The sequence below is a fragment of the Rattus norvegicus genome, chromosome 13 (genome assembly GCF_021556685.1).
Source record: "Rattus norvegicus strain SHRSP/BbbUtx chromosome 13, alternate assembly SHRSP_T2T, whole genome shotgun sequence".
Taxonomy (NCBI): Eukaryota; Metazoa; Chordata; class Mammalia; order Rodentia; family Muridae; genus Rattus; species Rattus norvegicus.
In genome coordinates, this window is record NC_141546.1 from 95278893 (window position 1) to 95301120 (window position 22228).

The 22228-nt window shown below is 50.1% G+C and overlaps 1 protein-coding gene across 8 annotated transcripts in view; it reads left to right on the forward strand.

Annotated features, from left to right (window-relative positions):
• The window catches only part of Tmem63a (transmembrane protein 63a), a 32757-nt gene extending 21853 nt beyond the window's left edge, over window positions 1-10904 (forward strand). For 7 of the 8 annotated variants that reach the window (XM_087580359.1, XM_087580363.1, XM_087580362.1 and 4 more), the window contains 9 exons: window positions 885-991; window positions 1102-1188; window positions 1588-1650; window positions 4192-4354; window positions 5593-5698; window positions 7602-7769; window positions 8324-8439; window positions 8743-8805; window positions 9981-10897. In XM_087580359.1, the coding sequence (XP_087436485.1) occupies window positions 885-991; window positions 1102-1188; window positions 1588-1650; window positions 4192-4354; window positions 5593-5698; window positions 7602-7769; window positions 8324-8439; window positions 8743-8805; window positions 9981-10148 (1041 nt within the window). In that variant the 3' untranslated portion in view covers window positions 10149-10897. Of the gene's footprint in view, window positions 1-884; window positions 992-1101; window positions 1189-1587; window positions 1651-4191; window positions 4355-5592; window positions 5699-7601; window positions 7770-8323; window positions 8440-8742; window positions 8806-9980 lie in introns of all 8 variants that reach the window. The other variant, NM_001134496.2, reaches the window with a different exon arrangement.
• Window positions 10905-22228: the final 11324 nt, after the last annotated feature.

Genomic DNA, 22228 nt, shown 5'->3' on the forward strand with positions numbered 1-22228 from the left:
AACTCATGACCTCTGGAAGAGCAGCCAGTGCTTTTAACCACTGAGCCATCTCTCCAGAACCTGGTTTACTCTTATGTAATTCAACAACATATTTTCAGAAATTTTTCTTTTCGGAAAAAAAATTCTTTTAGAGATTTCTTTTCAAAATGTTTAACTTTATCTTTTATTTCTTTCTTTTTTTTAAAATATTTATTCATTTATTATATATAAGTACACTGTAGCTGTCTTCAGACACACCAGAAGAGGGCATTGGATCTCTTTACAGATGGTTGTGAGCCACCATGTGGTTGCTGGGATTTGAACTCAGGACCTCTGGAAGAGCAGTCGGTGCTCTTAACCGCTGAGCCATCTCTCCAGCCCTAACTTTATCTTTTAAAGCTTTTATATAATTATTTTTGAGGTGCTTGCGATGGAATCCAGGGACCCACACATCCTCAGCAAGCACTCTTTATGGACCCATACCCCTAGATAGCCCAGATTGGTTTTTAAAGCGAATTTCTTTCTGTTTTTATGTCCCTTCAATCAGTGAAAATAAATTCTGTAACGTTTGTAACTAGTACCAACTAGTATGAACAGGATTGGGATCAGACAGCTTAGAGTTGACTGGTGGGCCACGTGGAGAGGAGCCCTGGCCTCCAACTAGCAGCTGCCAGCTGTGCACTGGGGATGGGGAAGCCTCCCTCATCAGCCTGTAACTCCTTTCTTTGCTGTGAATGGCCGTGTAGCTGTAGAGGGTAATGTATGTTCACTTGCCCACGTTGGAGGACTTTCCACCCTTTCCCCAACACAGCTTTGGCTCTGGAGGATGGCAGTGAGCCCCTAGGACACCAGTGACTCCAGCCGCTGCACCATCTTGACTCTCTATGTTGGTCCTTGTCTTCCAGAACCCCGTCATCAGCCAGTTCTTCCCCACACTCCTGCTGTGGTCCTTCTCCGCACTGCTCCCAACTATTGTGTACTACTCCACACTGCTGGAGTCTCACTGGACAAGGTGAGCATGGCCTGGGCCTCTCACCCCTCCGCGAGGGCAGCGGCCACATTGCGGGAATCTTACTTTGACAGCTTACAAACTCACCAGTGGCTCCCCCCTCCCCCCTGCAGGTCAGGGGAAAACCGGATCATGGTGTCGAAGGTCTACATATTCTTGATCTTCATGGTGCTGATTCTGCCCTCCCTCGGTCTCACCAGGTACCTTCCACCTCCTGCCTAGCCCCAGTCAGACGCAGGACCCGTCCTTGCTGTTGGTCTGGAAATCTAATAGCCCTGAAAGGCAAAAAGCTTGTGAACAAAACTTACTGCGGACTTCCCTGGTAGGGAGGGGCTAATCCTTGTTGTGTTTATCTTGTTCAAGGAAGTGCCAGTTAAAGTATGTGTGACCTCAGGGGACAAATGTCTCAAGATGGGGGCTGCTTTTAGGGTGGAAGAAAACGAAAGTGTCTCACGCTATGACAGTGTGAGGAAGAAAACTGGAGGGTTGAACTCTTGATTGGTGTTGAGCAATACCTTGGGTTTCAACTCTAGTATTGAAAAACAAACAAGCAAACGAACGAATGAGTAAGAAACTTATGGAATTAATTTGCTTTTCAGCTTGGATTTCTTCTTCCGGTGGCTCTTTGACAAAACTTCCTCCGATACCTCTATCAGACTAGAGTAAGGACTGGCTCAGCCTCCGTCCAGAGTGTGGGGGGAGGGTGGCAGTGGGTGGGGTGAGGGAGGCTGTAGCTCTGGGTAGGGCTGCAGTATGCTGTCTCCCCCCCCCCCCCCCCATCACCCTCACCCCCAGCTTCAGAACTGGCACCTTCCCTGGAAATGACAGGCCGTGCACTGACAGCAGCCCCTCCCACATTCCTGGAACCTGTTGTGGGAGCTGACCTACTTCATGTTTACTTGCAGAAATGTGATTGTCTTTTAGCCCAGGACTCAATTAGCGGCCTCTACTCTCCTTGTTTGAGGCTTACGTACAGATCACAGAGCCTCTGGGGAAGGTACTTCTGGGTTTTAGTAATGCCCCAGCCACAGAAGGATAATTATTAAACGTAGTGTCGGTGTAGCCTGTGGGTGGTTTTTGTCAGGAGAATGGAGCCCAGTTTAAGGCTGGTGTGCGCCCCTGTTCGTTCTCGAAGCCTATGATACAGCTAACTCCCTAATAGTAATATTATTTAAAATGGCTCTATGCGAAACGTTTATGAGTCCTTTACTTAATTAACCCTCACCAGAAGCTATGCGGGTGGGTGAGGAGATGGATCTGTGTGTAACCTGTGTGTAAAGTGCTTGCCGTGTTTTCTAGGCACCAGGGGACAGAGACAGGAGGATTGCAGGAGCTCATTGACAAGCTCTAGTTCAGTGGGAGAGAGACAGAGTCTCAAAAAATAAGGTGGAAAGCCATAGACAAAGATATCTAGCGCGCGCGCGCGCGCGCGCACACACACACACACACACACACACACACACACACAGAGACAGAGACAGAGAGAGAGAGACAGAGACAGACAGAGACAGAGACAGAGAGAAAGACAGAGACACAGAGACAGACAGAAACAGAGAGAGGGAGGAGGAGAAGGAGGAGGAGGAGGAGGGGGAGAGAGAGACAGAGAGAGAGACAGAGAGAGAGACAGAGAGAGAGACAGAGAGAGAGAGAGAGAGAGAGAGAGAGAGAGAGCGAGAGAGCTGTGAGGTAGATGTTATTCCTGTCTCCATTTCACAGATAGTGGGGTGCGGAAATATTGGTTATCACCCAAGGTTATCCAACGAGTTTCTCATCCTATGCCACTATACTTGAGGGCTTTCAACAGCCCTGAAGGTTTGGGAATAATTACGGGGGAGGCCTATAAAGATGGAGCAATTGCTTCTTGCTGACTTGGCAGCTGACTCGGCAGGAGCAAGTAGCTACACACACACACACACCTACCCACCTCACTCCTTCCTGGGTAGACATGGCTTCTGACTCCCACATCCAGTAGCCAGCTGGCGGTTCCTATTCTCTGACTTCTCAGCCACACTGACACACTGGCTGAGGCTCTTCCCAGACACAATGTTTCCATTCAGATCAAACCCTGCTCTTGCCTTCCCTACCCACAGCATCTCCTTTGCAACTCCTTGTGACTTCCTGCAATGCTAGTTGTTGGCTAAGGAGGGCTCTATCCTAGCCCCTCCTCCTCTGGTCTCATGGCTTCATTGCTATTTGGTTACTGAATTAAAATACGTACACGAAGGGGTGAGGGGTATGCTGGGCTGGGCTTCATCCCCAACACCAAGAAGTTAAAGAAAAAAAAATCTGAGTATCCACACTACCACTTTGGAGTATTCTGTCTCCTGCCTCAGCTTCAGGTGGAGCCCCTGCTGGGCACTGTGGACTTTACCTGCCTTAACCCAGATCTGCTCTGTCCCAGATCTCCTCATAATTCTCCCATGTTGGCACCCCCAAAAGCCTTGGAGCATACCCTACCTTTTTCCTCTCTCTCCTCCCCCTCTGGTCTTATCCACAGACTCCCCCAGTTCCATCTCCAAGAAAGACAGAGAATCAGACCCTGCCTCCTTACCTCTCCCAGCACCACCCTCCTCCAGCACAGCCCTGTGACAGTGTCTGCCGCGTCTTTCAGCCTCCCGTTCTGTCTCCCCTCGCCCACTGCTTTCCAGACCCACCTGCCCTCCTACTGTTACTTGGCACTGCCAGGCCCACAGCTCTTCACCGATGTCATTATCCATGGTCTCTTGGTGTCCAGGTGCTCTTCATGCTCAGTGGCCTTTTGATGGGTCTTCCAAGCTCATTGACATTGCCCTTGAGCTGGACAGCCCCTGGAACACTGCCTGCCACCCTGTAGATACCTATATTTGATTGTGTCCCCAGAGACTGCAAGTGCAAAGAGAGCAGAGTCTGAGGCCTGTTTTTTTTTTTTTTTTTTTTTTTTTGTATTTTGTTTTATTTTAATTTTGAGAAAAGATCCCGCTGTGTAGCCTAGAAGGGCCTAGAATCACAATCCTCCTGCCTCCACCATCTCAGTGCTGGGATTACCCATGTCATGGCTTGATTTTATGCTTGGCTTTCAGTACAGTAGCTGACACACAGATGGTCACCACAATGTGTGCTGAATGAGGGGGTGTGGGGAGAGCCCTCCCAGAGGTCCCCCATTATTTTTCCAGCTGGAAGGAAGCTCTGAGCCCCCCAACTAACAGACCTGTATCATGTCCTAGGTGTGTCTTCCTGCCGGACCAGGGTGCCTTCTTTGTGAACTACGTCATCGCTTCAGCCTTCATCGGCAGCGGCATGGAGCTGCTGCGGCTGCCCGGCCTCATCCTCTATACCTTCCGCATGATCATGGCCAAGACGGCCGCTGACCGCAGGAATGTTAAGCAGGTACCACCTTGGGTCCTGTCCAGTGCTCCCTGTCTGTGGGTCTCTCAGTTCTCTGGGATAAATCCTAGGCACAGTGACAGGAGCTTTTCAAACCTGGGCTCAGGGTCGCCTCTGCCTGGAACCTCTGTGGATCGTGGCAAGTCTTTCTCTAGCTTCCTTTCTGATTCATGGGCCAGAGAAAAGTGCTTGGGGTTTTTGTGGTCTAATGCGTCTGGCCACACAGTGATTTACTCCTCTCATTGCCAGTACAGAAGGAAGGAGGGATTTGTTTTGGCTTTCGGTTTGAGGGAACAGCTCATCATGATGGGGAGGTGTTGGGGTTCAAAGCATTTCTACCTGCAGTGTGGGAGATTACTGGTTCACTGGATCCGATTCGGAAGCAGGGAATGAATGCTGCTGTTCAGCCCTTTCTCTCTTCCTTCGTTCATTCAGCTTGGGACTTTAGCCCACAGAATGGTGCCACATACATTGTAGGGATGGCAGTCTTCTCTCTCAGTTAAACCTCTCTAGAAACTCACAGAGAACTGTGTCTCTGAGGTGATTGTGACTCCAAACAAGTTGAGAATCAAGGTTAATCACCACACAGAAAATTCATAGCTAAAATCTATGCATTCAATGCTTTAAGCCCCTGCGGAGTAAGAGAAAGATAATATACAGCCCCTAGACCTCTTTCCTGGGGACCTCTGTTTGGACCTTAGGAGCCCCTCCGATGTCCAAGCTCTTTGAGGCTCTGACACTCATTCCAGAACTCAGAGTTGTGTGGTGTAGGGTCACTATGACTTGGTGAGTTCTGTTAGGGGGAGCAGGAAGTCAGCAGTCCTCTGAATTTTGTGATGGACACCCCTGATCTCCTTGTTTTACAGAGGTACAAACTGAGCTGGCCCAGGTTACCTGAACGAGGGCTTAGCTGATGGCAGGGAGGATGCCCAGTCTGTGTGGAATCTCTCTATGGTGTATCCTCCCGCTGTATCTGCCCCAGGAGCTCATAGCCCTGGTGGGTGGTACAATTAGAGAAGGGGAACCCCGTGAGAGCACACATCACCATGCCTTGGAAGATCTGGGTGTGGATTGAGAGGATCTGGATCTGGCGGGAGAAGAGAAAGCCAAGCCTTAGCATTCCTGACTACCTAGTCCACCCTGACCCATTGGGCACCCCCCACCCGCCATGCTCTGAGGGCATAGAAGGAAGTCTGGGGACAGAAGCAGCTTGTGAGCTCCTTAACCCTTTCTCTCCCTAGAACCAGGCCTTTGAATACGAGTTTGGAGCCATGTATGCGTGGATGCTGTGCGTCTTCACCGTCATCATGGCTTATAGCATCACCTGCCCCATCATTGTGCCCTTTGGTAAGTGGCCCTGGTGTCCGTCTCAGGACTCATGGACAGCTGGCCCTGTCACACCTGCCAGAGATAGCTATCACCAGGTCACACGGATTCCCAGCAGAGTGCCCTCTCTGGTTACTGAAATATAAAATTTCCTTTCCTTTCCAAATCGTTGCTGCTGCTGACCTCTACGGTGGCCTCTCCCAACATGTCTGCTATGAGTCTCTGTGTTGGCACATCATGGTATCTTGTTTGGATTGTGAATGTATGTGTGTGCCTGTGTGCATGAGTGAGCATGGGTGCCCGTGCACTCAGCATATAGACCAGAGACAGATATTTCCCTTCTTTTCCTCTCCTCTCCTCCCCTCCCTCCCCTCTCTTTTCCTTCTTTCCTTTCCCTCTCCTTCCCTCTTCTTCCCTTCGATTATCTCTCCTCCCCTTTCTTTTCTTCCTTTCCCTCCCCTTCCTTCCTCTCCCCTTTCCCTTCCCTCCTCTCCCCTGCCTTTCCCTCCTCTTCCTTTCCCTCCCTTCCCCTGCTTTCCCTTCCTCTTCCCTTCCCCTACCCTCTCTTTTCTTTTCTTTCTTTCCCTCCCCTTCCCAACTCTTCCCTTTCCTTCTTTCCCCTGTCTTCTCCTTCTCTTCCCTTTCCCTCCCCTCCCCTGCCTTCCCCTCTTTTTCCCTTTCCTCCCCCCTCCTCCCCTTCCTTCTCCTCCTCTTCCCTTCCCTCTCCTCCCCTGACTTCCCTCCTCTTCCCTTCCCTCCCCTACCTTGCCTTCCCCTCCTCTTCCCTTCCCCTCCCCTCCCATCTCTTTTCTTTTTTGAGACAAGGTCTCACTTTATAGCCTTGGTTGGTCCGGAACTCACTATGTATATATGTACACTAGATTGAGGTTGGCTCAAACTCCCGAAGATCTTCTGGCCTGAGCCTCTGCCTCCCAAGTTCTGGTATTAAAGGTGTGTGTTAGCTTGTCCACTGTATTTTTTGAAATGGTCTCTTGATAAACCCAGAGATCTCTGACTGGCTAGACTGGCTAGCTCTGGGGCTCTGCCTGTCTCTATTCCCTCCTCCCAGTGCTGTAGGCACAGAAGTGTTCCTACATCCAGTGCTTACACGGGCACTGCATCTGATCTCAGGTCCTCATGCTTACGGCAGGCAACTCATGATGTTGTTGTTGTCGTCGTCGTCGTCATCATCATCATCATCATCATCATCATCATCATCATCATCACCTAAACCATATATAGTTTACAAAGACTAAGTCTTGCTATGTTGTAACACAGGTCAACTTCAAACTTGGGACCTTCTACCTTCCCCTTCCAAACATTGGGGTTGTAGCTATGTGTGCTACAATGACTGGCTCTTTTTAAAAAAACAAAACAAAACAAAACAGATTTATATATTTTAGTATATGAGTACATTGTAGCTGTCCTCAGACACACCAGAAGAGAGCTATCAGACCATCCCATTACAGATGGTTGGGACTCACCATGTGGCTGCTGGGAATTGGACTCAGGACCTCTGGAAGAGCAGTCAGTGCTCTTAACCACTGAGCCATCTCTCTAGCCCTGACTGGCTCTTTTTAATGTAATTTAATTTTTTAATTAATTAGAGGCTAGAGAAGTGGCTCAGTGGTTAAGACAAAGCACACACTGTTCTTGCTCAGGACCCGAGTTCAATACCCAGCATCCCCACCAGGCGCTCTCTGAAACCCCAGTTTCAGAAAACGGACACCTCCCTTACCTCCGTGGTCACATGCACAAACACGTAAACACTCACAAAAATAGATAGTGAAATCAAAACTGTTAATTTATTAGGTAAGTAATTAATTTTTTGAGGCAGGGTCTCTGTAGCTCTGGCTGTCCTGGAACTCACTGTGTTCCACTTGCGGCCCTGCAAGGTCTCCAGCTTACAGCCTCTCTTTTGCAGGCCTCATCTACATCCTGCTGAAGCACATGGTGGACCGGCATAACCTGTACTTTGCTTACCTCCCGGCCAAGCTGGAGAAGAGGATCCACTTTGCTGCCGTGAACCAGGCCTTGGCTGCTCCCATCCTCTGCCTCTTCTGGCTTTTCTTTTTCTCCTTCCTCCGTCTGGGTGAGGGGCATTCCGTTCCGTGCCCAGTGCCAGGCCTCGTAGTACCCCCCACCCCCCACCAGCCAGTAAGATCACTAGCCTCAGTGTGGTAGAACATGGGGCTCCTGGGTGAGGGCTGGTTGATGTGGCGTTGACAACCCAGCTACTGAGCTCGGTCAGGTGTGACAGAGCCCCAGGAAGCCCCATGGAGAAGACAGCTGCTGTCAGTTCTGGGGGGGACTAGCCAGAGGATATGGTACTCTGCAGTCAGCCCCGGGAACCCCCATCCTGTCTAGCCAGCCCTAGGCTCTGGAGGTTGGCGGTAACTGTCCTAGCAGGCTCACTGTCAATGGCTACTTGGTGTCCCAGTGTCTAAAACCCAGTCAGGGATGGGTCTAGCCATCATGTGGGTCATATACCCTGTGTTGTGTGCTTTTAGCAGTGAGGCTACCATTTTGACTATTGGACTGAGGGGCAGGGATGGGGACTGGGGAGAAGTCACCCATAGTTTGTGCACCCGGCCTGGCCCCTTCCTCAACAGGACAAACATGACAGGAAGGCCCCTGTGTTCCCAGGTCTGACCGCCCCTGCCACTCTGTTCACCTTCCTGGTGGCTCTGCTCGCCATTCTGGCCTGCCTGCTCTACACCTGCTTTGGATGCTTCAAGCACCTCAGCCCATGGAACTACAAGGTACCGGGCTGTCTGCCGCGCCTCACGCGCCTCAGGGTGGACAGCAGCGAGAGCGGCTCTCTCTTCCTCCCCCGTCCCCACGTGAATGCAGTACCAGTCTTCTCCAGCGTTTCTTTGGGAGTGGGGTGTGTTGTGGCTTCCCTCCCTCCCACCCCTATTCCGGGCTCCTGTTCCTGGTCTCACTTGAGCTGCACTGGGAGCCTGGTGCCCGCTGGTCCTATTGTTCTTCTGGGTTTGTTTGGAGGGACCTTAGTTCAGAGAGATTGGCTCTGTTCGTCATTGTGTCTCTGCTGTTGTCCACAGACGGAGGAACCAGTTGGTGACAAAAGAAATGAAGCTGAGGCCCATGCGCCCCCGCCATTCACAGTAAGCTATCTGTGTTTCTGACCCCATGGTGGCTACTGTTTGCCATGCTGGTTGCCAGGTCCCACCCAGAGAAGCCACCAGCTGGAACAGTTCTGGCTAAAAAAGAAACCCCAGGCCAGTTGTCAGTGTCGTTTTGAATTAATGTCAGTTAAGAGAAGTCCCTAGTCAGTCAGGATGCCATATCTGTTCACTGGAAGCCACCTTGATGACTGAGGCATGCCCAGTCCACTTGTCTCTCTGTCCCGCTGCCTGGAGAGTTGGGTCTCCAGCTGTATCAGGAGGTTCTCTGACAGCCATGGGGCGGACAGCAAACGTATCGTACCCTTTGAGTCCAGCAAATGCATGGGGCGCCTATTCCAGAAGGGGGTGCCAGGCTGGAAAGTCCCCCCTCTTCTTCCTGGTGTTCCCTGACTCTATCCTCCAAGGTGCTCCCTCAGGGTAGAGTGTGGCCCTTGAGCCCCGGATGGTAGAGTGTTAACCTTTGCTCATCCTAACAGAGGTGAGGGTAGGATGCTGGTCACCTCAGCCTCAGGCCTTCCAGCAGCTACCTCCTTAGGGAAAGGACTCCTCAAAGCCCAGGAGTGCTGGGGTACGCCTTTAATGCCAGTACCTAGGAGGTAGAGGCAGGTGGATCTCTGAGTTCAAGGCCAGCCTGGTCTAAGGATGGAGTTTTGGGATAGCCAGGGCTACGTCTTGAAAAAAAAAAAGGACTTAAACCCCCAATAAGTAGGTATTCAGGAGCGTAGTTACCCAGAGGCAGCCATGGCACTGGCCCTGCCAGCCAGGAGAACAGGCCATGTGGAGGTTTCAGATCCTTCATTCCAGCCTGGGCCTGGGAGCTAACAGACACATATTCCTACAGACAAACAGACAGTTCCCAAATAAACAGTCACCCAGAGTACAGTACCAGGAAGGAGTGTTTCCTCTGAGAGCTGGAGGAAGCTGATCTTCCTTTCTTATTCATACAATCATGAGAACTGGGTCGTAGACGGCTTCCCATTTGGCTCTGGCCTCTGAGAAGTGTACGGTTGACATATTTTGGGTCCAGGTGCCCCATGTGAATGCTGTTTCTTGATCTGTGTCCTGTTGGGAGAAAGAGGGGCAGTGGGCACGACCAGGATGTGGGATGTCAGATTTGCCACCATCCGAGATTTAACTCTTGCCTTTGCCAACAGCCCTATGTGCCTCGGATTCTGAACGGTCTGACCTCAGAGAGGACAGCACTGTCCCCACAGCAGCAGCAGACCTACGGTGCCATCCGTAACATCAGTGGGACTCTGCCTGGACAGCTCGTGGCTCAAGATCCTAGTGACACTGTGGCTGGTGTCTACCAGGAATCCTAAGAATGGGCAAACTGGAGCAAGCCGGTCTGGCAGGCTGGGCGCACCTCGGAATACTGAGGGACACTAGGGGCTAGTGCCCCAGTCAGGCTCTTGAGGGTTTTGCTGTTTAAGGCTCCTGCCTTGTGAGAAGTGGGAACCAGCAGGTCTTGGGACTTCGGTCCTTGGCTGAGGGTATACGGTGGGACTGCTGTCCCTAAGCGCCATCTGTAGGTTTCTTTTCTGTTCCCAGTGTGGGGAACATTTGCAGCTCCCTCCTGTGGTCATCTGAGGAAATGCACTTTTGTTCCCGCATCCACTGCTAGGGATGCTATGCAGTGGGCATGACATCCCTGGTGGTTTGCAGCCAAGGTCACATGTTGGAATTTTGCCTTAGAATGATCATATCTGGAGACTACAGGTTGATGGAGAGATGCGTCCAGGGAAGACTTGGTCCCTCTGAGTCCTGGAGCACTGCTTAGCCTTCTGCAAGCCCTGCAGCGGTTGGGTCTGAGATGGAGCCCACGTGACTCCAGGATCCGTGGATTCGCTATAGGGTCCAGGAATATCTTGTTCTTGTTGAGGGCAACAGGGCAGCAGGCTACGGCCCACGGGCTTTGTAGCCGCCTCTGCACCTGCTGTGCTTCTGGGTTTTTGTATCATGTTCCCTGAGATTCTGTGATGGGGTCGGCAGACAGGGACACTAATAAAGTACCCACTGGGCTGGCCGTGAGACCCCACCTCTCGTGCCTTTCCCAGGTTAATGTACGGTTTTCCATGTCCACGCAGCCTTCATCCAGTCTCTACCTGATAAGTCCGCTCTGTCCAAGATAGGAGGGGCAGTGTCAAGGGCACCCTGGAATTAGGAGAAGTCAGAGAGAAGAAGAGGGTGTTGTCCCTTAATTTCTTCTGAGTTGGGCAGCTTTTTCTATCTTTTTTTTTTTTAAGAATTATTTATTTAGGGCTGGAGAGATGGCTCAGTGATTAAGAGCCCCAACTGCTCTTCCAGAGGTCCTGAGTTCAAATCCCAGCAACCACATGGTGGCTCACAACCATCTGTAAAGAGATCTGATGCCCTCTTCTGGTGTGTCTGAAGACAGCTGCAGTGTACTTATATATAATAAATGAATAAATCTTTAAAAAAAAGAAAGAAAAAAAAAGGGAATTATTTATTTATGTATATGAGTACACAGTCACTATCTTCAGACATACCAGAAGAGGGCGCCAAATCCCATTGCAGATGGTTGTGAGCCACCATGTGGTTGCTGGGAATTGAACTCAGGACCTTTGGAAGAGTAGTCAGTGAGTGTTCTTAACCACTGAGCCATCCCTCCAGCCCCACTCATTCTTCTTCTATAGTGGGATCTGGGGTTGGGCCCTAGGGGTCAGGCTGAGGCCCAGGCCCACATGGATGAGAAGGAGAATGCAAGACACATATGGGGATGAGTGGGACTTAGCATCCATGGTTGGGTAAAGGTGTCAGGTGTCGGGCCAGGCCAGGGCTGTGGCAGACCACAAGCCAACCATTTGAGCCTTTTCCATTCCAGCCCCCTTACGACAATGGACAAGGCAGGGTCTCCCATTCCTCTTTTCACAGGTCTGGTGGCCCTTGGCTACTTGAGCCAGCCAGTCAGCCGCACTGCCTTTTCTCCTGAACTTTGTGGGTGTCGGGATGGTACCATCACTACTCTGGGGGCTGCTTGGCACAGGGTGGCCCCGGCCAGTGACTGTTTGCCAGTCCGGATTGATTCAGAGGGCCCAGTGGGCATCAAAGCACTTGGCAGAAGTGTGAGCTGACCTCTAGGAGGAGAGCGAGTGTGGCTTGTTTATTAGTTTTATGATGCACAGAGCGGTCTGAAAGAACGGAGCAAGCCGGAGATCCTTCGTGGGCGTGGGGCAAGTGGGGAGATCTGGCTTAAGTGTTAGGTGAGCAGGAAGGCACTGGATAAGATAAAATCCTCAAAGTTGCCTTGGGTCTTGGCAGCTTGGGGTTGCTTGCCACGCCTGCAGGGTGGAAGGAGAGCTTTGGGGACAAAGCAATGCTTAGTTTTCTTTCCTCCAGGCTAGTCCCTCTGTGGGGAGGCAGGCATGGCTACATCTGTCTGGAGCTGGGGTACCTGGGGGCACCTACTTCTTAAAGTGGCCTCGTGTTTTAAAGTCTGAGACATAACTTGGGGATGGTAAGAGGTAGAGGAGTGGACCTAGGCTCCCAGAGCCTGCAGGGCACAGAGACTTAAGTTCACTCCTCAGAATTGTGTGTGCAGCATCTTACTTCAGGAAGACTGGGGAGGAGGCAGGGCTGCTGAGGCTGCAGGTGAGCCCTGCAGGCATCACTGGCTCCCTGCCACTGATACAAACTTGTGGATGTCCTGGGCGGGAAGCTTGGGCTCTTCAGAGGCAGCAAAGTGACCCCCACATTCCTTACAGGAATAGGAAATGCATTTGGGGTTCTTGACGTACACCCATTTTTTTCTGGGACATGCAGTATTTCTCAAGGGAAGGCAGGATAGTGGTGGACACAAAGGCCTTCATTCTGGGCATTGTGTGTGTGTGTGTGTGTGTGTGTGTGGTATGTGTGTGTGTCTGTGTGTGTGTGTGTCCGTGTGTGTGTGTATGTGTGTGTGTGTCTGTGTGTGTGTGTGTATGTGTGTGTGTGTGTATGTGTGTGTGTGTCTGTGTGTGTGTATGTGTGTGTGTCTGTGTGTGTGTGTGTGTGTCTGTGTGTGTGGTATGTGTATGTGTGTCTGTGTGTGTGTATGTGTGTCTGTGTGTGTGTGTGTGGTATGTGTGTGTGGTATGTGTATGTGTGTCTGTGTGTGTGTCTGTGTGTCTGTGTGTGTGTGTCTGTGTGTGTGTGTCTGTGTCTGTGTGTGTGTGTCTGTGTCTGTGTGTGTGTGTCTGTGTGTGTGTATGTGTGTGTGGTATGTGTGTGTGTGTGTGTGTCTGTGTGTGTGTGTGTGTGTGTGTGTCTGTGGCTTAGCACTGAGGTCCTGCTTCCATGTCTTTAAAGTGTCACTAGGGTCTCAGGGCCAAGGCAGGCCATGTGGAACTGTACTGACAAGGGCAGACTCAGGAATTAGCGAGCCATTTCATAAGGCCTGGGTTCTACATACTAAGGGCCCAGTGCCTGGGAAGACCATCTAACAGGTCATGCTAGCCTCTAACTATCCATGTTGCTAGTCTGTTTCCTATCTGTCACTTGAGGGTCTCTATACAGTCCTTGCAAATCCCAAAGCCTCTGTCCCAGCCGGTCAGGATCCTCCTGAGGACGTCCTGTCTTTCTTACCATGCCACCGTGCCTTCTTTGGACTAAAGACCAAGAGGTTACAAGCTCCAGCCCCAGAGGTCCCCGCCTCTGCTCAGCCAGGCTTTCCTCTCCCTTTCTACTTGTGCCTATGGAGTATGACAGACACCCTGACCCATGTTCTCCTTGCAGAAGCACTGGGAGGAGACGATGGTTGCTGACGTCTGGTCGATCATGATGCTAGCCAGCAGATCTCCCAGGGAGAACCTCAGGGAAAGCACACAGGATGCCCAGGCTCAGTGCCCAAGCTCCTGCCTATTCTGCTTCCCTCAGATGACCAGTGCCATATTCTTCCATGGGCCGCTTAGGCCAAGGTCCTCTGGATCCAGGCAGATAGCTAATAAAAGTCCTGACCACGACAGGCAACAGTTCCTGAATGCACCAGCTTTCTTTCCTTCATGAGTTCATCTCAGTAACCTGTCTCCATGGGAAGTAACATCACCTCTATTTCACCACCAGGTGGCACTCTGCACCCAGGTGCTTTGAGCCCAGAGGTGCACCAAACTGCCCCCACCTTCCTCCTGGGCTCTCCAGGTCTCTGCTAACACTACTTTCCTGTGACCGGTCTTCTACCCCAGTTCAAGATTCCAGGTTTCTCAGTGCAACGAATTTCCCACTCTTAGGATCTCAAGGGACTTGAAACTGGCAGAGGAAGACGCTGGTCTCCTGGCTAGTGGCAATATGCTAAGAGTCAAGGCACCCAGAGGCTACATTTGGCCATAGTAATAAAGAGCCCTGGAACTCTTGACAGTGGTTTGCCATGTCTGGGTCCCAGTTTGTCCTCTGGTACAACAGAATGAATGATACTTGGAAGACATGGTGGGGGGCATCAAAGCACAGAGAAGGTAGGCCTCTTACTTTGACCGCATGTCAATCAACTTGACGAGGACAAAGGCTTAGAAACTGCCTGGAGCAGAATTTGAGGAGAGGCTTTGGGGAAGTGATTGGACATGAGGGCTCCGACCTCATTATTAGGCAAATCCACAGATGGTCTTGTAATATGATAGCATTTGGGAGGTGTTAGAAATCAGGGGGGAGGCCTGGCTGAAACAGGGTGCTGTGAGCCTGTTCTTGGGGCTCTATCCTGTTCTCTGTCCATCTGCTTGAGGCTCCACTACCTGCCTTGATGTTTTGCCTCACTGCAGACCCAAAACAGCCAGATATTCCAGCTAAGATCTCTGAAACCATGAGCAGGATAAATTCTCCTTTTTAAGTTCACCATTCCTTGGTAGAGATGGGGAAAGGCAAGACTCAGGGACAGGTTTAGCCAGGGTTGAGGACAGCTAGGAAAGACATCTCTCATATATGACCTTGACTGAGTCTTGAAAGGAGTGCAAATTGATGGTGGTGGTGGTGGTGGTGGTGGTGGGGAGGTTGCAGAGAGAAGGCTAGCTTGGCAAACAACACAGGGCTACAGGGGGGCAGGCAGCCTTAAAGCCCAAACCGTACTGTCTCGGGGACCAGGTCTCATGCTGGTCCTGAGAAGCCTACATTCTCATGAGCTCATCAAGGGGCTGATGAATCCCAGTTGTCCCGGAAGGATGTGGCCTTTGGCAGGGTTATAACCACTGAGATGCCCCAGAGCTTTCTGCCCTGTGCAGAGCCCCTGCTCTTGTCTCAGGCTGCCTCCTGGGGGAGGATTGCCATGGATCCTGTGATGTCCCCTGATCTGTTGTCTAGATCTTCAGTGGTCCACAGTTCTCATGTAGTTTCCTGTCCATCCAAAACACTGCTTCCTCTGAGTTTCCCAAACTGCTTCTTTCTAACAGGCTGGCATCCACGATTGGCCCCCATTTCTTGCTGCCCTCTTTGAGGACATCTTAACCCAGCAGATAGCAGTGTCAGCCATCTGTCTTTATTCTCAGGTCTTTCTGCTGGAGAGGAAGCACTTCAGTCACCTCCTTCACACAGTCTACAGGACCGTGATGGCACTAGGGTCCTCCTACTCCCACCCTGGCTACTCTCCATATTCCTGTTACCTGCTCCCAACCTCCTCTGCAGTCTACAGGATCGTGATGGCACTAGGGTCCTCCTACTCCCACCCTGGCTACTCTCCACATCCCTGTCACCTGCTCCCCAACCTCCTCTGCAGCTCTTCTCAGTCCTGTATTCAGAAACTGTCCCTGCTGCTCGGGCCCATAGAAGGGCACCCTCTACTGTGTGTGTGTGTGTGTGTGTGTGTGTGTGTGTGTGTCTCCTGTCTTCCTGTCTGTCTCTCTGTCCTTTTCTTTTTTCTCTCTCTCTGCATTGTATTCAACAAAGCTTCCCAGCTTCCCTGGGTGCTATCCTTCGAATTTTCCCTATTAGATCAAACTTGGCTCTGAAAGACCCCTCCCCCGAGCTCTGCATCCGTGGGTCCGGACTCTGAGTGAACATCTTTACCTGGATCCTCTGCAGACTCTGTCCCTCAACACAGCCATGCCAAAGATGATCTTAGTGTCTATGCTGGGACAGACCATTTGACATTCAGGCCAGTATGCATGTATGTACACACTGATGCGTGTACGCACACCTACTTAGTCACAGCGTTCAGTGGCCTGCACATTTATGCCCATGCACATGCACACATGCACAATGTGTATACACACACACACACACACACACACACATATGCAGTGGTCAAGAGCATGTATGTACACTTATACACCTGTGATTGCTGATACACATACACACTCATAGTTATGCACACTTGCCTGTGTACATGCATGCATACACATAGTGTCCAGGAGCCTGCACCGTTCATACCTGTGTTGGCTCTTAGGAGTGTTTGCACACAGACACACACATGTCTATGAACGCTCTAGCATGCGAACATGCATGCTTAAACACACAAGGTTCAGGGGTCCTCACACTCATGCCTACAGGCTCCTTCCCTCCATCCTCCATTTTCAGACATTGACATCTGGGTCAGAAACCTTGTCCTGTGTCCTCCCTGTAACCACAACCTCAGCTTCCCTGGCTCTCCTCTCTTCCCACTGGTGTCTGTCCCTGCCCCTGCTCCTGGTCCCCAGACAATACACAGGCTGCTCTCCCTATCTGGCCATCAGCTTAGCTCCAGGTCACGTATCAGCTGACGTATCAGCAGCCATGGGCTGAGACAAGTCAGTCACTGGAGGAGTTTGCTGCTCACCTCAGCTTCCTATATCTTTTTGGCCAATGACCTTTTCATTCTCTGAAGTGTGCTGTAAAGGACATTGATTTGCCTCTGCCCTGCTTTTGCTAATGGAGGAGAGGCAAGGAGATCCTAGAGTTTTGAGGGCTAAGGGGGCGCGACAGAAATATTCCCATGAAATGGAAAATAGGACGACTTAGGTGACGAACTTCCTTGGAAGGAAGACTATCCCCAAGACTAAACCAAATATGAATCCTGTGCACTGGAACTGTGCCATGTCCACCCCCTTACCTCCCGCCTGAGTCTACCTTCTCATTTACCACATCTACCACTTCCGCCTGGGGTATGCCTCTTCTTTCTGGACCCATAACTACCTGGCTGTCACTGCTTGGACATCCACACTTCCCACACCAGGGTATGGTGCTGCAGGCATTGGTGTAGGGAGAGTACCAAGTCCTTGCCAGGGCCCCCGTGGGGTTCCATCACTCATGGATCCTGTTGAGTGTGGTCTGGGGGAACAGATTCAGGGCGAGGACTTGTCCAGGTGACCTCCCTGGAGGAATGATTTTGTGACCCATCTTTGATCGGTGACCCTGTGATCTGCTCAAGCCTCTGAACAAGTCCAAACTCCACTTGCATTTAAAAGGCCCTTCCCTATGCTTCAGTTCCTTCTCCCACCCAGTAGATGCTTGCTCCCTAGTTCTTCAGGGCCGGGGTTCACATTCTCTGTCATTTCCCCGCTGGACAAGGCAGATGCTTTCTCTGGGCTGGCACAGGCTTTTGTACACATCGTTAGGGCTTGCTCATCCACCATCCATTTCTTCAAAGCTCACTATATCCAGCTGTTGTGGGTGCTGAGCTGAGAGTCGGGCCAGAACAGCGTTCCTGTCCCTAAGTAATCCTGTCCGGTTTCATTCTCTCTTTGCCCCACAGCTCTGAGATTGGTGCTTTCTATGTCACCGAACACGGAAAGAAGGCACCACCCCGGGGGCTGGGTCAGAGCAAAAGCCTGCACTAGGCTTAGGAACAGGACTCAAGCTCTGCGCTCTTGTGGCTTTTGTCCACCGGGATTTCTAGATATAAAAGCTACTCCTGATAGAGGCCACAGTGTAAGAGAAGGTCGCAGGCTGCCTTTGGCTGGTGAACCGTGGTGTGCCAACATTTGCTGACAGCTGAATGAGTCACCTGGTCCCAGTGAGAAAAGAATGGACTGTCTAGGAGACAGGGTCCAAGGCACTGGGAGTGAGTTGGGATAGCAGTTCAGCAACCCAGCCTCGCATGTTAATTCAGCTCGTGAACAGCTCAGTGCGACCATTCACTTTTGTTCTTGCCAGCAAAGGCAAAAGGTGTCGATCCTTGATGCCCTCACCTGATGTTTCCACCTTGAAAGGTTGGAAGCTCCCATTTCTGTGGCTGGGGGCTTCGCCAACCCTTTTCAAGTGGTAAGGTCTCCTCCGTATCCTGGGAGACAATCCAGAAGATGACGAGACCCAGCTCGGGAGCCAGGAGACTTCTGGGAGATCGAATGGGCAGGGAGAGATAATAAGCTTAACATTACTTCAATATGACAAAGGGGTTCACGAATAGACTTGCTTAGGAAGCACTGGATTGTATAGAAATAAATTAAGCTGAAGGGCTCTGCTTCAGTGTCACTGGGATGTAACTGTGAGAGAGGCGACTCTCCACCTGCTCTTCCTGATCAGTTTCTAGAGCAATGAGAAATCGTTGTCCTTCTGATTTAGTAGGAAGTTAGGTTTGTTGAAGCTGGGCTTACCAGGAGCCTCTCCTCTCGTTAGAACGGAGCAAACATTTGACAAATTGCCTTGAAGGAATGGCCTCAGAGCTGCTCAAGCCTAGTTTAAACATAGATAACCATGCTCTTCAGCCTCTGTGACATTCAGTTGCTCAAAAAAAAAAAAATTCCCCTTAGAGATAACCAAAGGCCTTCATTTTCTCCTTCTGCATCTCTTGCTTAATTGCTTAAAAATGTAACTTGCAGGGGGTTATGTATGGACGATGACACACGACATGGGACTTAAAGACTTCTACAAATGGAAGCATGTGTAAGATTGCATTACTACTGGGCTGGAGAGATGGCTCAGCGGTTAAGAGCACTGACCTCTTCCAGAGGTCCTGAGTTCAAATCCCAGCAAGCACTTGGTGGCTCGCAACCATCTGTAGTGAGATCTGATGCCCTCTTCTGGTGTGTCTGAAGACAGCTGCAGTGTACTTATATATAATAAATAAATCTTCAAAAAAAAGAATTAAAAAATAAAGTCCCTCCCTTTGCCTCTGAGTGCTGGTTGAATTTCTCTTGAGTTGGGTGACTTTCCATTACAAGATGAAGGGAGTAGCAAAAGGAGTGACTTGGCCAAGACTTGGTGCCTGGCAGGCCAGAGGCTCCAGCTGCTTCTGCCTCATGGACCCCTGACTTTAATACCTGTCCCACTGACCCCTGGCTTTATTCATGTTTGTCCTGTGATATGTTTTTCAACAATGACAGAAGGAAAGCCATGCTTCTTGTCTCAGCTGCACCAGAAAACACAAAAATCCCACAATCCATGAGGAAGATACTTCTGTGTGACTGCTTGACAGCAACTGTCACAAAACACTGACCCTAGGCCTTCACACAGCTACCATGGCCTCAAAGAAATGCTTCTGCAAGGAGTCAGTGCAATGACTGTGTATGGGATCTCAGTCTGAGGCCACTATCCTTACTGATCATCATTGGCAAGGACCATTAAAACAAACAAACACACCCTGCCATGGTCTTTTTGTGTTTTCAATTCCTCTGGCTGGGACTATAACCTACAATCTTAACCACACTAGGCTGTTGCAGGATATTTGATCAACTGTGAGCCCTAAGGTAGTGTTTACTGGAAAAACTTGGTTCTAGTTGAGGCGTGGCTTGTTGGCCTGCATGCAGGAAGCTCTCCACGGAGATCTCTGGTTCAACTTGGTGTGCAGGATTCAGGCAAAGGGGAGAGAACTCGGGCAGGGAGGGGAAGGAGGGGAACTGCTCACTTCGGTTGGCCGGGCTGAGCCAGCAGGAGCTTCTGGTGGCCGCTGGTGATTTCAGGAGAGCAGATCTCTTCCCAAGCAGTGGCGTTACATCTCTTATGACAGAAGCTCTCAGACGATGGAGCAATTCCTGCACACCTTTAATCCTTCTGAATAGGATTCTTTTTTATTTTTTTATTTTTTTAAAGATTTATTCATTTATTATACATAAGTACACTGTAGCTGTCTTCAGACACACCAGAAGAGGGCATCAGATCTCTTTACAGATGGTTATGAGCCACCATGTGGTTGCTGGGAATTGAACTCAGGACCTCTGGAAGAGCAGTCGGTGGTCTTAACTCCTGAGCCATCTCTCCAGCTCCTGAATAGGATTCTTTTTTTTTTTTTTGGAGCTGGGGACCGAACCCAGGGCCTTGCGCTTCCTAGGTAAGCGCTCTACCACTGAGCTAAATCCCCAGCCCCCTGAATAGGATTCTTAAATACAGTTTTGGGATGGGTCAGGGTATGACAGCAGGTACTTCCTATTGGTTTGGCCTGAGAGCTTGGGAATATTTCATCTACATATTTCTGGGCGTGGTCTTGCTTCTACATGATTGATCTGTCTAGAGCTTACATGACCTGTCCTCATCTATGGAGGAGGGGTTTGGGGTGTTGCCCTATGTGACTAATCTGTCTCCAACTTCTCTATAGGGGGCTGGGGGGTGCTGTATCTAAGTGAGAGGGGCCTGATCTCCTGGGAGACTGGGAATGCTCCTGTCATCCCTTAGGGTCCCCAGGGATTTGACCTATCTCAACCAGGAATCCTGATACCTAGTACCTTTCACAGCCCACTGCTCCACAGTGGCTCAGTCTTAGCATATACCTTTAATCCTGCTGGCTGGAATACAGACATGTCCTTAGTCCACACTTTTGATCCCAAACAATGAAGGTAAAGTTTGTTTGTACAAGTGTTGAGGGTTGGTCTGTTGCTATGTATTATAATGCCAAAATTCTTCATCCCAAGGTCTAAGTCACCTCAAGACAAATTCTCGAGTGTGCCAGCTTTTGTTGTACAAACCTTGCTCCTTAATTTAAAACTATTGGTTGAATAAAGATGCCTGTAGCTTATAGCTGGGAAGTGGAGAGATAGGCCAGGCTTTGGTTCCCAGGGTTGGGATTTGAGGAGAAACCAGGGAGAGAGGAGAAGGAGGAGAAGGAGGAGAAGGAGGAGAAGGAGGAGGAGGAGGAGAAGGAGGAGGAGGAGGAGGAGGAGGAGGAGGAGGAGGAGGAGGAGGAGGAATGGCTCCATGTAATAGATAGATCATGAGCATATGATCATGAGGCTGGCCAAATGGAGAAGGAACAGCCCAGGCAGAATATGACAAATGGTATCTTTGGATCATTGACAAAGAAGTAGATAAAATCACACAGAGGGTTGATATCTGCTTAGCTCTAATGCTTTAAGGTTTATTATACATATAAAAGTTTTATGTCTTTTATTTGGGAACTAAGTAATTTAAGGTGGGGTTTCTAACCCCAAATTATATTTACTGCATCATAGAAGGAAGCATCCATGTTTGAAAGTGATGTCTAATTGAGTGGCAGACAAAGTGATGAATCAGAGAAAGACTTGGCAGAATAGGATATGCCCAACTCTCATAAGAACAGAGAAGAAAGAGAGGTGACTTAAGAGAGAGCAGCACAGAGAGGGGGGAGAGCAGTTCTACAGGGGAAGCTGCACAGAGACAGGCTAGGCACAGGAAGACAGAATGAACCAGAGAATGGGAAGAAGCCAGAAGATTAGAACATATTGCCAAAGGTAGTGTGAGGCCAAGCAGAGCAATTCTGTCAGAAGCAGAAAGAAGCCCATCTGATTCAGTTAGGTTGCAGAGGATCTTTGAGCCAGAATAGCTGAGTTGAACCATCCAGCCAGAGTTCAGAAAGAACTAGAAAGGGTGAGCTTGTTCAGCAGCAAATCTCAGAGGCTGAAAACATTCTAGGCCCATGTTAGATTGTATGGAGGCTGGAAGCTTCCAGGATTAAGGCTTAGGGTAGCAGACAGGAACAGTAAACTTCTGAGACAACAATTACTTCGGGCAAATGAAAGATACATTTACACCAGGCCTTCCCTTTGGAAACATCCCTCTGTTCCAGCCTCTTTGACTGTGTGCATTTCTTATGATGCTCATGTTCTGTCTTTGGGTTCCTATTCCTGCACAAACATCAGAACCAAGAAGCAAGTTGGGGAGCAAAGGGTTTATTCAGCTTACACTTCCACATTGCTGTTCATCACCAAAGGAAGTCAGGACCGGAACTCAAGCAGGTCAGGAAGCAGGAGCTGATGCAGAGGCCATGGAGGGATGTTACTTACTGGCTTGCTTTCTCTGGCTTGCTCAGCTTGCTTTCTTATAGAACCCAAGACCACCAGCCCAGGGACAGCACCGCTCACAATGGACTGGGTCCTCCCCCTTTGATCACTAATTGAGAAAATGCCTTACAGCTGGGTCTCATGGAGGCATTTCTTCAAGGGAGGCTCCTTTCTCTGTGATAACTCCAGCTTGTGTCAAGTTGACACACAAAACCAGCCAGTACATGTTCCCAGCAGTGCTTTAGGCTTAGATTTTTAAAACCTACTTTAATAAGGGTTCTTAAATGCTTAAACCTCCCTTCTAGCCCACCACCCACCAG